We start from the raw sequence: 15,516 nt of genomic DNA on the forward strand, positions 1-15,516 counted from the left end.
CACCACGGGGGGGGGGGGGGGCTAGCGGTTTTGGGGAAAAAGTTGAAAGGAAAAAAAGAAATTTAAAGTACCTCTGAAACTCTTAATTATAAAAACAAAGGTTTACTATCGCTTTAAGTTTATTATGCCAATGTTTTGGAGGGGCCCAGCCCACCTTTCTCATGGTAAGAAAGTCAGGCTGTGCAGGCTGCCCCGGGAGGGACAGGTGAAGTGTGTAATTGCGTGCAGTGCCCTGGTCATCACCATAATTGTTGTTATTTTCCATACCATGAGTTATATCCAGCAACATCACTAAAAGCTGAAAATAACTGTTGCTATGACAAATAGCACATGCAATTTAGCTGAGTTAATTGATCTTAATATAATACATTTAGTACAGCACTGCTGAACAACCTATGTTTTCAACAAGCCATACCTCTAGCCCTACTGCTTACTCAAAAGCCAGGCCCAAGGGATGTGCCCCACTTCCTTGCCTTCCCCTCTAATCAGGCCTGCTGCAAACAGTATTGATTGTTATTGAGCATTTCTGCAAAAATCTACAGTTAATCACAGTTCCTGAAATAAAGGTCTATTTTACTGGCAGGCATGACAGCCAATTGCTTGAGGCTTTACCTAGTTTGCATGGAATTCAAAAGAAAACCATAAGTAAGACAGTAAATCTATATTTGATTTGTTGTTGAAGCAGTTTTTTTTAACCTTTAATAGGACCTTTAGTGCTAGCCAAAACGTTCTGTTTAGTTTTGGATAGAATGGTGAAGAGTAACAACCTCCATCAGGTTCCTGTTGTGGTGAAATACTGCTGACATTTGGGACTGGAACAGGAAATAAATGGCAACCTCCAATGGGGACATCTGTTTGAAGATGTGGAGGTCATATTTGTAATGTCTTCTCATAGAAAACAGTGATAAAAAAATCTAATAGAGGATGTAACTCTTCCCTGTGCAACCAAAAATTCAATCAGGAGTTTCATTTTAAATACATCAGTTCGTAACACAGATAATTAAAATCCTACCACCAATTCAGTGGCTACAAGCAGATAAAGTGGACATATATGCCATATGTGGCTTGCAAACCACAGCTTGTTTCTAAATATGTTTTAAATATTTTTTTTAAATACAGAAGAGATTTCTTTCATAAAGGGTCACTTAGTTTTAGGGCTGCAACTAACAATTTTTTCCTTAAGTGATTAGTTGGCCAATTATTTTTTTAATTAATCAATTACTTGGATAGAAAAAAAGTATTTACATTTTTAACTAATTATGAATTAATATTATATTCAATCTTTCATACCTCTCATCCCTGGCATATGTTACAGAAAGAACTTTTGCAGGAAGGAAAACATTACCAAGTGAACTTCTCTCCTGGACTCCTCTCAACAGACACTTTTTCTGGGGGAATCAAATTGGTGGCATGCTTGAATCCTGATGCGCAGATTCATATATGTGAGCCAATCAGCTAGAGATTAAATTTTTCCTAAATGTGTTCACTGCCTGGCCGGTGCCCCCCATCTTTGTGCCTGGGGCAGCTACACTGTCTTCCTCCCCACCCCCGCCCGGTTGTTATGCCACTAACTCTACTCACTTCACAGGCACACGTTACACACACAACACATAATACACACACGGTACACGTGCAACACATAATATGCACACTACAACACATACATCACATAGTAAGCACACAGAACACATACAACACATAGGGGTCTATTCACGAAGCTGCCGAGTGATCTGGCCGTAGCTTCGGTCGATCCTTCGGCTAGCTTCGGCCCCAGGACCCCTTCGGTTCAGTAGAACCGAGGGGGTGCTGTACAGGCTATCCACAATAGCCCGTACAGCTCCCGATCATGGCCGAGCGGCTCGGCTGAGCCATGCAGAAAGCCGTGCTGGCAGAGTGAATAAAGGGGTCTATTCACTAACCTGCCGAAGGATCTAGCCGCAGCTTCGGCTGATCCCTTGGCTAGCTTCGGCCCCAGGACCCCTTCGGTTCATTATTGCCCATACAGCTTCCGATGTCGGCCAAGCGGCTCAGTCGAGCCGAAGGCATCTTTAAGAGTAGCCGGAACAGCAGTGAGAAGACTGCCGGAGGTTCGGCTCAGCCGATCCAGATGTTGGACCGGCTGAGTCGAACTCCTTCTGCACTTCATGCTCAGCATGTTCGGCCAACCCGAAGCCACACGAAGCAGGCCGATGTACGGCGGATTTCAGCCGATGTACGGCTGAAATCAGCCGTACCAGCCTGAAGTGAATAGCCGAACAGTGTTCGGTTCACTTCACTTCTGATCGGTCATTCACTCGGCTGCCCTCGGCAGCTTCGTGAATAGACCCCATAGTAAGCATACATTACACACACAACACATTATACGCACACTTTGCACATACAGCACATAGTTAGCACACTTTACACATACAACACACAATACACACACAGCACACATACAACACATAATACGTACATGTAACACATACAACACATATTATGCACACATTACACATACAATACATAATACACACTACTTACATTGGTAAGTACATTTCTATTCAGCCCATTCATAGTCCACTATGAGCAGCCAGGTAGGAGGAGGAGGAGAGGAGGCTAATATATGGGGGAGGCCACGGGTCCTGAATGGCAACAGACCCCAAACAGTCAGTACGTGCTCACTGGGACTCCGGGTGATGCCAGGAGGAGGCAGCTGAGGCATGGGGAGGCCTGGGGGACCCAAACGGGACTCCAGGCGATGCTGGAATGGCCCTATGCATCACCTCAGTCCACTATGATCATCCAGGGGAGGAGGCCGTGGGTCCTTGGGCAGTGCCCTAACAGTCAGTCAGTTTTCAGAAGCATGCAAGTAAGGCAGAAAAGGGGAGGGGGTGAGGGTGCAAGCAGCCCAACTAATCAATAATGAAAATCATTGAAAACAATTTTCATTATTTATTATTGACTTTATCGATTTGTTATTTCAGCCCTACTTTGTTTACAGGTTGACTATGCAACGTTTCATTTTCACATGTGAGTCTATATTCATTGCATGCTCATTGATCGCTTTCCATTACATCCCCTAGTTGTTACCTGTTGGTCCTGCCAGTTCTTTCTAATACATGTGATTTCTGTTAATAGTAATATTGTCAGCCCTAAGCATTGCATCTCCCCAAGTTCACATGGCCATGTAGAGATAAAGGCCCACACAGGAGGAGGGTACTAGTGCATAGGATTTTCCATTACTTGGTCATCTCTAATACAGGTCTCCTTTTAGCTGCTAATCTAAGAGTCTTTATAAATTCACTCAAAATATGTGCTCACTGAAAAGACATGGTTGCTTCTTTGTAACCTGATTTTTTTAATCGAGCCTGGTTTGGATGAAATCACGAATAAATTACAAACGTCAAAAAGTATCAATGATACAGACCTTCAATTAGGACAGTGCTGGATAAATAATGCTAAAAGTGACAGCATAGAGCAGAATTTATGTTTTTGAAGTGCTTCCAGTAATGGAATGCTTTCAATGAAAGTTAAAGAACATAATAATGCTTGAGAAAAAGAATAAACAAAATCTATTGTGAAGTAGAGGCAAAGGTGGGAAGAGGGTGTGTAATATATCCAAAGAAAATATTTAACATTTTTGGAAATAAATATAAATAAATATAACAGTCCATACTGTTATTTGGACAGACTATTTCAGATTTTATTTGCCTACTTTTCTAATGGTCATGTTTAAAAGCAAATCAGTCATTATATATATGTGAGCCTCCTAAAAATCAGGAAGAGTTTTTTTTTTTAAATACCACCATATTGCAGTTTGTTGACCTTTGCTACATAATGTGTCATTCAGAAATGTATTTGAATGAATTCAGAATATATATGATATAAAAGGAATCATCGGATTTTGCAGTTAATACAATCACCTGTTCTACATGTTACATATTAAGGGTTCTTATAGCATATCTAAATTAATGTATTAATAAAAATCACATTAGGTATTAATTAGACTGTTTATGTGTAGTGTTCTCCAAGTGATTAACAGTCAGTAACTGACATAAGCAACAGAATGAATATATTTATTTGCTCCATAATTTTCACTTTACTATTACTGAATAAGACATTTCAAATTGCTGTCATCTGAGATTGTCCGAAAAAAAGAAAAATAGAAGAAAAAAAATCAGTGTTTAGTGTGTCAATAATGAGATCTGATGACCCCAGGTTGTGTGGGGAGATTGGGTAAATTGTGCTGAACACAGTACCACCCTCATTTCTTCAAAATGTGTAAGTCAGTGACAAAAATGTTTAGCTTTACATCTGATGTTTGTACTGCAGAAGGGAACAAAAACTTTAAAATTCCTCAGACCAGACTAAAACACATTTAAAAAAAATCCAGTTTACAATTGAGAGAAACTGGCCCTGAGTTAGATGGCAGGTAGGCAGTTGTAAAAGCTCTAGCAGTATCATAAACAGTGCATAATAGAGCTTGGAAAGCCTCTTAATGGATTTCATAAATACCCTATCATAAATAGTCTGGAGGCATACACATCTGTCAGACATGAGAACCATGCAGCTTGACATGTCGCCCGAAGCATGACTGCATCTCATTTTATTTGTTATTTGTTCAGGTATTTAGGCAGCTGTGGGTGTTGCACCTACCTAAATGTAATAGCTGGCAGTGGAGATACCTCCATTTACACTGTTCAACATAAATGGAGAAATGTGTTGATTTTCTCTCATTCAACCCATGGGCTGAAGGAAGGAAAGAAATCTATGCATGCATAACTAGCCTTAGGGATTAATACTACTATACTAGTATGTACTAGTATATGATAATACTATTTAGATGAACTGTCCAGAATTAAGTTTCATACAATTTTTATATTTCTTACAGTAATTGAGATACATTCATAAAAAATTATTATATGTATAAGAAAATAAAGATCAGTTAGAAATTAAATATAGCTATAATACAAGGTACAGAAGGGGGACAGGGCACATTGCATCTCCTATGCATAAGATGCATATCATTCATCTATTGAATTGTAATATTACTCTGTGCAATAATATGCTGGTTGTGAGACTGTACAACATAGGCATTTGGAAATATTGATATAGATAGAAATATTGGCATTTAGGAACACTTCAGCACTCATCACTTCATCTGTTTTGATTGGGTGATTGGGTGGTGGTTGGACCACAAATAGCTGCTGCTATGGGTAGCTGGAGCTTTCGTTTAACACTGAAACTATGAAGAATTGCTAAGGGTCATTCATGAGAGCCGTACTTTAATACACCAGATTGGACTTACTCTGAAGAGTATTTTACTCAACCAAAAACCAAGCAAACTTGATTAATATATTTTACACCCTAAATCCCATATATTTTACTGCTGTGTATTGTCTGTTTTGCAATATCTTTTCTGTAAATATTGTTTGCACTGTTTTTCTTTTTATTAAAACAATATTTTAAAATGAATAATCTGACTCTTCTAATGCTCTTAAATATAAATGAAAGAACTTATTGCTCTTTTGAAAATGCCTACCATATTTTTTAACTGTTTTACATTCCTGTTTGGCATGGCAAAGAGTGTCACAAAAATATCCTAAAGATCAAAATTGCTACAGCACATGCTGTGATCAGTGTGTGTTTCCATTAAAATATGTGGTAACATATGAGTTAACTGATCCCAGTAATTATCATTCACAGTAAACTGGTGCTTACATTGTTGTTCCGCAAGCTGGAAAATCTCTAATCAGGGTGAGGGTGCAATCATCACATTCTGATGGTATAGGTAGGATCTGAGACTATCACCATCACATTCAGCCCACAACAACAATTAAAATGCTACCTTAATCTCACAGGACTGCAATACCTATATAAACGGCAAGGTCCTGACATGGTTATACCAAGATCTGCAGCAGCCATAATCTTGGTACTGTTTTTTACAGCCAGAGTTGACTGTCCCATACAGGTTTTAGAGCAGCTAAAGAGCCACCCGATTGCGTGTATGGAGACAGTGTGTGCCCCTTCATCTGCCGGTGTGGGCTATCCCAGGCTCCACTGTCCCCCCATGAGGGCTGGGCATGGTGGGTATCTGCACCTCGATAAGAGGGATATCAAAACACTTCCAGCTTCTGATCTTCCCTCTGATTATTTTTTCAAAGTATTTGTTTTATTTAGAAGTAAAACCAAGTTGTATTAAAAGCCCACAGTTTCATACATAATTTGTAAATAAAAGTTTACTTTACATGTTGCACCTACAATGAGAACATCAGGTTGACTATCTAAATAGCTCTAAATGAGAGTGAATGATATTGCCAACCAGATTTTTTACAATTGACAAAACAGTAATAAAGAAGGCAAAAGTGTGATTCTTACCTACATTTCCTGTTGTGAGGTATGAATTCTGAAAATCCATCATTCCCATTCCAACAATGTGTATGAAGTCTTCAATGACCTGCATCAACTCCACAGAGCCTGGATAAATCTAGAATTAAATATTGCAGCAGCAATAGCAGACAATAGGTTACACGAGTCAGACAGCTTAACATCATTTGACAGTATCTAACACTGTACCTGTCCTATTGTATTGCAACGTATTCTGAGCTTGTTTATTTAAGTGGAACTCTGGCCAGTTTATTTTTTTTCTAGTTAGAGTGGGGAGAGGTTTACAACTTCTGTTCTATTTGCTTTGTCCCTTTAAGGAAGATTTCTCCTGAGTTCCTGCACCAGTGATAACATTGTTGCAGGGACAGGAAGGGAAGGTAAATCTTTCTAACATGGATGGAGTGATTTCAGAGATAGAGAAACATAGCATTAAAACTCTATTTTAGTAGAAAAGAAGGGTTGCAACATAAGTCAGCTTTCCATAGCTGTTTGGGTACCTGCTGGAGATTTCCTCTGACTAAAATGATGTTGTGTTTTGGAGGAGGTAAGGGCAAATCTACACAGACAGTAGTAAACCCATAACAGGAGTTCTATCCCTTAACACACAGGGTTGACTTAATAAAGGAGTAAAGCATGTTCTCTTGGCAAAGTAAGTTTTCCTTTTTCAAATTAATTTTCACTTATCGTGCTGGGTTCAATCATACTGTTATGTGCAAGAAAAATGCTGTTGTTTTTTATTTTCCTTGCAAATTGGGTATTCTTTTAAAAGCAAATTTTCACCACATTCACTAAGCAAAATATTCCTTTCTTAAATGAAACTTCCCTTGCAGATTTTCTCTTGCTGCTTACCTAGTAAAACTATAAAATCATTGTAACAGAACCCCAGATAGCTCTAAAAACCAGAAACAAGTTATCATCTTTCCCAGTATATCCAAAGCTTATACTTTAGGACCCCTTCCACAACAAGCAGTTTTGCTGGTGGTGGAGGGTGGTGCCTTGCATTGTAACTGTTTCCCTTTTTTTTTTTACTTGTTAGACTTTTTCTGTATTCCTGTGTATGCTGCGCTGTGGTACAAAAATGGATGGTGACTTCAGGTGAGTTCCTGTGCATTGTGGAAAAATGCAGCATGTCTGTATTTTTTCACAAGGCTTTGCAAATCACTTGAAGGCAGCACTGCTGTGGGAACAGGGCACATAGAAAACAGTAGTTCCTTGAGTACCCTTGCAGTGACTGGCATTTACCAAGTGCAGAAAAACACCAGTCACCGCACATAGTGTGAACGGGCCAAAAATAGAGCAATTTGCAAAGTTCAGTAACCTGAGGCCAAAGCTTACCTTCCACTGGTTTGACTGTAGTTTACTGAAATGTGGTTGCTCTTGCGGTTGCTACTGCACATTCTCAATGTACTGTCTTATTACTGTACTGTCTTATTAAATAAACCTCACTCACATACACCAGCCTAAGTAATCTTTATATAAATTATGAAAATCCATTGGATTTATCGGATAGTTTGACAACTGTCTTTTAGATTCTAGTTCATTGAAAATGTCTGTGTTCTAACATGAACAGCTGCAATATTGCAGTTTTACGGGAAATTGGGTGCTGCCATACATCCGATCCATATATAAACCGTAATTGCTGGTTTGTTGCTCTGGCAATTAATTTGAAAGGGATGTTCTATCCTCTGCAGCTGCACTCCAGAAAACCTAAACTATTTTTCTCTTACAGGAAGCTAACATTTCTGTAGAAAAACCTACAAGCAAATACAAGAGGCAAAAGCACACTTTGCAGTGATAACACTTGTATCTTTTAGTACAGAGTGTTACCATTCTGAACATGTAGAATGTACACTGCTGTTAACAATCTTTTTTTCTCTTTTTCTAATCCTGCAAAATAATTGTATTGGGATTAACAAAGCAACCATTTCCACTGCAGTACACATGCTTGTTTCCATGACAACACAGGATGCCTTGAAGCTGACTCATACACTCAGGCAACAGCTTTATACCTTTGTTTTGATACTATTTTTCTGATTAGACATCCACACTATTTATTTATATATATTGGCCATTTATTAGCAATGTACCTTTCACATTAACAGGCAAGATTCTCTCTAAAAGTATTCCCAAATGTCAAACATATATAGCTGTTGGTAATTTAGGCTCAGTAATTCATTGCTTCATTAATTTAGTTTTACTGTAACATGAATAATGTAGGCATAGTCAAAGATTTTATGATATACAATATCCTATGAACAATATAATGGTTAAAATACAAATTAAAGAATATTTCAAACATACTCATCAAATCTTCTGTAAATTGTTACTTAGTATGCATCCATTGCTAACCAGTTTAAAGCAGGTTATTTGTGGAAAAGATAGATGGAATTAGCTGGTGCATAGTGAGATTAATATTATATTGATATCTCCACCTATGAATTGACATCATTCCAGCCTAATGCACATTTTAACTACTGAGATCCATTATTAATGAAGCTTTATGCATTTTAAAACTGTATAAAAATGCTTTATCTTTACATTACTGTAAGCAGACAAAGCTCATCCTTTTATTTTCCATCAGCCAGTGATAAATAAAATATATTGCAAATGCATCAGTGAGTCGTCAGATGTGGCATAGTCCGAAATCAAAAGTTTAATAATCCTTTTGTAAAGTAATTTGAGCTCTTTGCTTTAGCTGCCAGCTCTCTGGATCAGATCTATGTCACTTGACACACTGGGGTTGATCTACTAAGGGAGTAGAGACTGTTAACTTAGCAAATCAATGTTCATTTTTTAAAATTCACTTTTCACTTAGTAAATAATAATGTGTAGCTGTAAACTTCAATCACCCAGTCACATACAAGAAAAAAAAATCCTGTTATTTTATTTTGCTAACTGACTGGTTAACTTTAAAGGACAACAAGTTGTACTATAATGAATGTAGCAAACCTCCTGAGTGCAGCCCACCTGGCCTTATATTTGCCATCATCCTCAATCTAGCTATCTTAACTGCAGTCCAACTGGGAGCTGCACAGTCATGTTTTACAAAATGTCCTTACGGGGTCCTCTTCAGTTTTCTCATGTTTATTGGGAGCCCATTAGTTCCTATGGTGGGCACACACATGCAGCCTCTAGCATTCCTGCAGAATAGGGATGTTCTTGTAGGAATTAATGGGGCTGCAGCATGCATATGAAAGCTGAAGAGTATCAGGCAAGGATGTCTTGTGAAGCAAGACTGTGTGGCTCCTGACAGGACACCACAGGGAAGATCACTGGATCAAGAACAAAGGAAAGTATAAGATCAGGTAGGCTGTATTTTGTGAAGAATAACTTGTACCAAAGGTGTAGATTTTTTGTACAAAATTAAAGTAAACATGTAATGAGCTAAAATATGAAGCAACTCAGATTTTCATAACTTTTTTTAGTGGTATATGTGTCATCCTAGATTTAAATCCACCTTTTAAAATGTCACCTAAAACACTAGACTGATAAATAGAACTAAAACATTGTTTTGCCTTCAGCAAAGAGGTTTGTATTTATTATTCACCATATACACATAGCTAAAAAAAAAACCTCACCCCATGGTGTACACTTTTATCATGCCATTTCATTTTATTTGCACCATTCTTTAAGTGGGTGTCGCTGTAACATTATAGCTCCATTGCTGTAGGGTCAGCATAATATTCTTTTTTAAGTTAATGCTGTATACATGTTCCCTGGATGTAATCCTCTGTCCTCATAAATATATATATACAGGTGAAACTCGAATAATTAGAATATCGTGCAAAGTTCATTTATTTCACTAATGCAACTTAAAAGGTGAAACTAATATATGAGATAGACTAATTACATGCAAAGCAAGATAGTTCAAGCCGTGATTTGTCATAATTGTGATGAATATGGCTTACCGCTCATGAAAACCCCAAGAACCCCAAATCCACAACCTCAAAAAAGTAGAATATTACATGCAATCAATAAAACAAGGATTGTACATAGAACAATATCGGACCTCTGAAAAGTACAAGCATGCATATGTACTCAGTACTTGGTTTGGGCCCCTTTTGCAGCACTTACTGCAATTACTTTTGCACGATATTCTAATTATTCGAGTTTCACCTGTATATACTTTAACAAATGTAGCATCAAGGCATCTTAGGTCATGAAGCCAGCATTCTATATTTAAAGTGAGCCTTTGAGGCTAGATGTATTAAAGCTCAGGGCTTAGTTGTTTTTAAAAGGTACATACTTCCATGTTGTCATCCTAATTAAAACTTCCGTACCAGAGCAGGTATTGAAATTTGTAAACCTATTAGTTTTAATTACCCTTCTGCTTGGTTGTTACAGGTAAATGAATTACTATTAAATTCCATTTAAAAGTGACAGCCCTGGCCCCTGCACAAAAAAGTCAGCAATGGCAGCATCCATATTTCTACCCTTCCAGATTTCCTTTAATAAATACCCACTGGTCTTTAAAGAACATATTCAGAATGAATTAAATTTGATATCATGTAATGTATTCAAGTATTAATTTTGTTCCAAATATACTGAGCTAAACCATCATTTTAATTTGCTTAAAAGAGTATAAACACATGGTTGAGGTTTTTTCCTTTTTATATACTGGTTTACAGGAGCCAGTTTAGTAAGGGCACCAGTCCAGGCATGTTAATGGATTATTTAGTCATACATCTAGGTGCTTAAGTGCCTCATGCTATTCACGCACATAGAAAGACTTTTGACCCAAGTAGTAGAGGTTAAAGCAGGTGAGAAAGAACCATAATTTTTTCAACTATTCGTTCCAACGGTGCCAATTCCCATGTTTAGAACGGACAACTTTTCTTTTCACATTCTGTACTGTCAAGGATTTGTAAGCAAATGGTGGCAAGAATAAACACTATACATTATTTTGCAATTATCCGTGAGGCTGAAAGTTTTTAAGAGTGATGTACAGACATTTTCCAATGTCCTCCTCATTAAATTTTTTCACAAATGGTCTTGAAAAGTGTACAATCAAAATTGAATCTCCAAAATGCACAAAGACACACTCACTGAAGATTCTGCTGCTGTAGGCATTTAATCAGCAACATCAGTGTTGCCAGTAGAGGGATGTACTGATGAAACTTGTTAACCAATGTGTCCTACTAGGCTCCAGCTTTGGAAACAACACCATAACTCTATATTCTCATATGAAATGGTTTCATCCATACAGGTTGTTAGGGCACATTTCCCTTAAAGACATGATGATATTAGGTTGACAACTGTATTCCACTGGAATTTAAAAAAAAAAGCCATGAATCCATAAAGCATGAGCTTAAAGCATACTTGTTGTTGCTGATGGTAGCTTCCCATTACTATTTAAGCAGTATTTGGGTTCCACAATCTGCTTAAACACTGTAGCTAACCAGTCTTATTGCTTGATCTCCACAGCAATACTTCAATACAGCACAGTAAGATGAGAGAGTCCACATAATAAGAAGTAACATAAGAGTTTGAAGATCATAATATTAACCTGTATGTATTAATACGTAATATCCTAATATTTCTTTATTGGTGGTAAAACCTGTTAATTCCATCTTCCAGACTGCAGCAACTGAAGAAAGGTAGCACGTAGATGTGGGAGCAAAACATAGACAGAGCCCATGGTAGCGAAGAGAAATGGAAATTCCTGCACTGGATAGGTGTACGTAATAAAATAGCCACTTAATGTATTTATTGGTAAGCATAATTCAGTTTGTTGAACTGAAGCAAAGTACAATGATATGGAGTAAATCCTTCCAATCAGAAGCAGGAGTCAGCTTTCATTAGGCTAACTGCATTGAAGAGTAAAGCTGATATTCAATTAGTTGCCAAAGTATTGTACCATTAAATAAAGCCCACATTGTTTTAAATTCATGTATGGAAAACATTCTCAAGCAGAACAATTTACTTTGCCTCTCCTCCTTGTCTCCTTAGGGTTCCAGCTTGTATCACACTTTTATTTTCAATCAGCACTCAAAGGGTGCCAATTTGTGTTGGCTGTTTTGTATTAGATGCCATTTTTTTCTTTTGCTTTTCTCACAATGGTTGTTTCCCCACCTAGACACAGCAGGGACATTGTTCATCTATCCAGTATTAAATCTTCATTCTTCAGGATGTCATGTTTAATGAATCTATATAAATTGGAAGCAACTGCAAAAAGATCACCTAAAAACTATGTTAATGCTAAGCTGAATGCATACATGTATATCTGGACAGAGAGATGAGATAGCTCAGAGCAAAAAGGGATGACATGTCAGGTTGTGCCTAAAGCCTTGAGAATTTTAAACAAGCGAATGATATCATAATTCCTGGTTAGGAGATAAACCAGATAAAAGCAGTAATACCAATGCGCATGAGAACAATACAGTCAAGTTACATGAGATTTAATTATTTGATTGTGTTGCTTACAAATTGTTTATTTTCATGTACATATGATAAAGCTCAAGTCTTTAACCGTAAGATGTATATTACCTGTTGTGCATCTTCCCACTTTTCTTTGTTTTCTTCATCCAGGAGGTTACTTACTATTTGGAAGAAGTTCTAGAAGAAAAAAGGTTACATGTTATGTAAAAAGATTGAGAATTTAAACTGTATTATGAAAATGCATACATTTATAGCGGAACTCCAGGATGAACTGTTTATAACGTATGCTTAAGCTGCTCAGATCACAGACATTCAGTTTTGTCCATAATCTGAGCCATTTAATGACAGCTCAATCACAGACATCCGAAAAGATGCACTTACTTTCTGCAGTGCCATTTAAAAACAGAGTTCCAGAAATACACCCCCCACCCTCTGTTTTAAAGATAACTGGAAAAGTTTGGATTCCATCACTTTCTGTCAAGGCAACAATTGGAAATAAAACAAACAGAAAGGATGAATCTCACCAGCAGAGGTATAGACATAAACCCTTTCCACAACATATCCAAAGATTAAGAAAAACAATACCAGTACCTTGTTTTATACATTCCCCATAGCTCATGCACAAAGGGGGGAAAAGGGAGTACTACACTGTATCACTATTAACAAATTAAATATATGTTTACCACAAGCTTATTCATAAGGGTCTAGAATATGTAACTGCATAATCAATATGTAACTGCTGTGCTCTAATTACCATACTAGAAAATACGTTTTTTTCCAAAATATTTATTTATTAGATTTTCAAATTTCACATATCATATACATACATATAACAAACATAATTCATTCCCTCACACTTAACATAACACATATATGAACCGTGGCGGGGAGTGGCCTAACAATGGTGGAGTGAGGACGTGTGGTTCCTGAGCTCCCATGCTCGATTATTTAGACTACATGGGCGTCTAGAAAAATACCTGCTACTGCTATTATTCAACTACTATCCGACCACTACCAAACCCCTCAAACTATCTAACTCGTATCTGGATCTGGCTCTGGTTCCCTACCCACCCCCCCATCCCCCCTGTCCGGCCGCTCTTTAGATCGCCGGATCACCGGATTACCACAGCTGGCTCTTCGGCTCCACGACTATCTACAATCTACTATCTACAATCCAGCCTAACCTGCTGAGGGATGAGGAAACATCACAGAAGAAACAGCAAGAAAAAAAAGAAGGAGCACCCCTTCCCTCGGGTACCTGTCGCCGCTGACCGCAAATCGAACATCGGGTCTTACTTTCGGAGGTTGAGTGGCAGTGAAGGCAGTATGCTCCCCTGCCAGTCGGCAGACACTACGGAGACCGAGACAGGGTCGAGCAACGCGGTCTCGCCAGCGGATTTACCAACAAGTGGCAAGCGGGGAGAGAAGGGCCGACGGGGAGGAGTGGTTGGAGGAGCCGAGAGGAGTGTGACGAGTGGTGGACTTGCCTCACCGCAATGTACACGAGAGCGGAGAGAGAGCAAACACAGAGGGGGTGAAGGCTATAGAGATCTAGGAGTCAGACTGTTTTCAAAGAAGGAGGTGGAGGAGATGGTATCCACAACCCTGGGGAAATACCTGAGCACACTGCCAACAAAGGAAAGCATGGAGCAAGGCTTCAAACGGCTGGAAGAAGCACACAAATCAGGTATGAAAGATTTTTAAAAACAGATCTGCACACTTTCCATAAAAGATTGGAGGCTGTAGAGGTGATGATGCAACCAGTTATTGAAATACAAACAGCAGCACAGGATGCTATAGCAGGGGTTGCATGATCAAGTTATTAGCCTCTGGTCTAAGGTGGACGAATTAGAAGACCGTCAGAGACGGAAAAATATTCGTATAAGGGGAATACCTGAATCTGTGGAGCAAAATGATCTGCCTGTGTGTGTCCAGGAAATTTTACAATTATATATAAGTGATTCTGCCATTGATCGGATTAAAGTAAACAGGGTTCATCGCATCCCAAGTCCCAAGTGGGGAAATCAGTCACAGTCGCGAGATGTACTTTGCAGATTGGACATGTTGCACCATAAGAATCTATTAATGCACAAATCAAGAGAGGGGGGTGACATGGAGTATAGGGGGCCTGGATCTCGCTTTTTCCGGATATTTCACGAAGGACATTAGCAAAGAGAAGGGCTATGCGCCCGGTAACGCAAAAATTACGGGAAGAAGGAATTACTATTTACACTACCAATTAAAGGCAATGGGGCTAGTAATGTATAATACAAGAACAATATAATGACACATAAATGCATATAGCACACGGAGCACAATGATTACACAAATCTAAAATGATAGGGTATGATATAAGAACACAATAAGGGAGCACAATGAACCTGAAAGGCCTATTAACACTATTAAACTAAAGGAACTAGATCTAGGAATTAGACCCAGGAATAGATAACACAAAAATAATATTAAGGCACATATATACACATACCTAATAAAAATAAAAGGAAAAGATAAGGAAAGGGAGGGGAGAGGGGGAAAGGGAAACAAGGGTAAAGGGAAAAGGGATTCACATACAGCACAGGGTGAATCCAATGGATAGGCTTTGTAGTAAATAGGATTTAAAATAGAGTGGAGGGGGGGGGAGGAGGGGGATGGATGACGAGTAGGGAGAGAATGTGACTTGTTTTTGGTTATGTTTTTTTCTCCCCCTCTTTCCTCCCCTTTCTCCTTCCATACCCGGGGGCCAACCCCTCTACCACTTCTGAGGGGGTGCGA

The 15,516-nt window shown here is 38.5% G+C and overlaps 1 protein-coding gene across 1 annotated transcript in view; it reads right to left on the minus strand.

Moving 5' to 3' along the window:
* The window catches only part of ADGRB3 (adhesion G protein-coupled receptor B3), a 790,044-nt gene that overhangs the window by 362,303 nt on the left and 412,225 nt on the right, over nucleotides 1–15,516 (minus strand). Inside the window, exons 11-12 of the mRNA XM_018560884.1 lie at nucleotides 12,853–12,921; nucleotides 6,358–6,466 (exon numbers count right to left, since the gene is read on the minus strand). Coding sequence (XP_018416386.1) covers nucleotides 6,358–6,466; nucleotides 12,853–12,921 — 178 coding nt within the window. The remainder of the gene's footprint in view (nucleotides 1–6,357; nucleotides 6,467–12,852; nucleotides 12,922–15,516) is intronic.

The sequence above is a fragment of the Nanorana parkeri genome, unplaced genomic scaffold (assembly GCF_000935625.1).
Source record: "Nanorana parkeri isolate BGI_ZX_2015 unplaced genomic scaffold, ASM93562v1 scaffold484, whole genome shotgun sequence".
NCBI lineage: Eukaryota > Metazoa > Chordata > Amphibia > Anura > Dicroglossidae > Nanorana > Nanorana parkeri.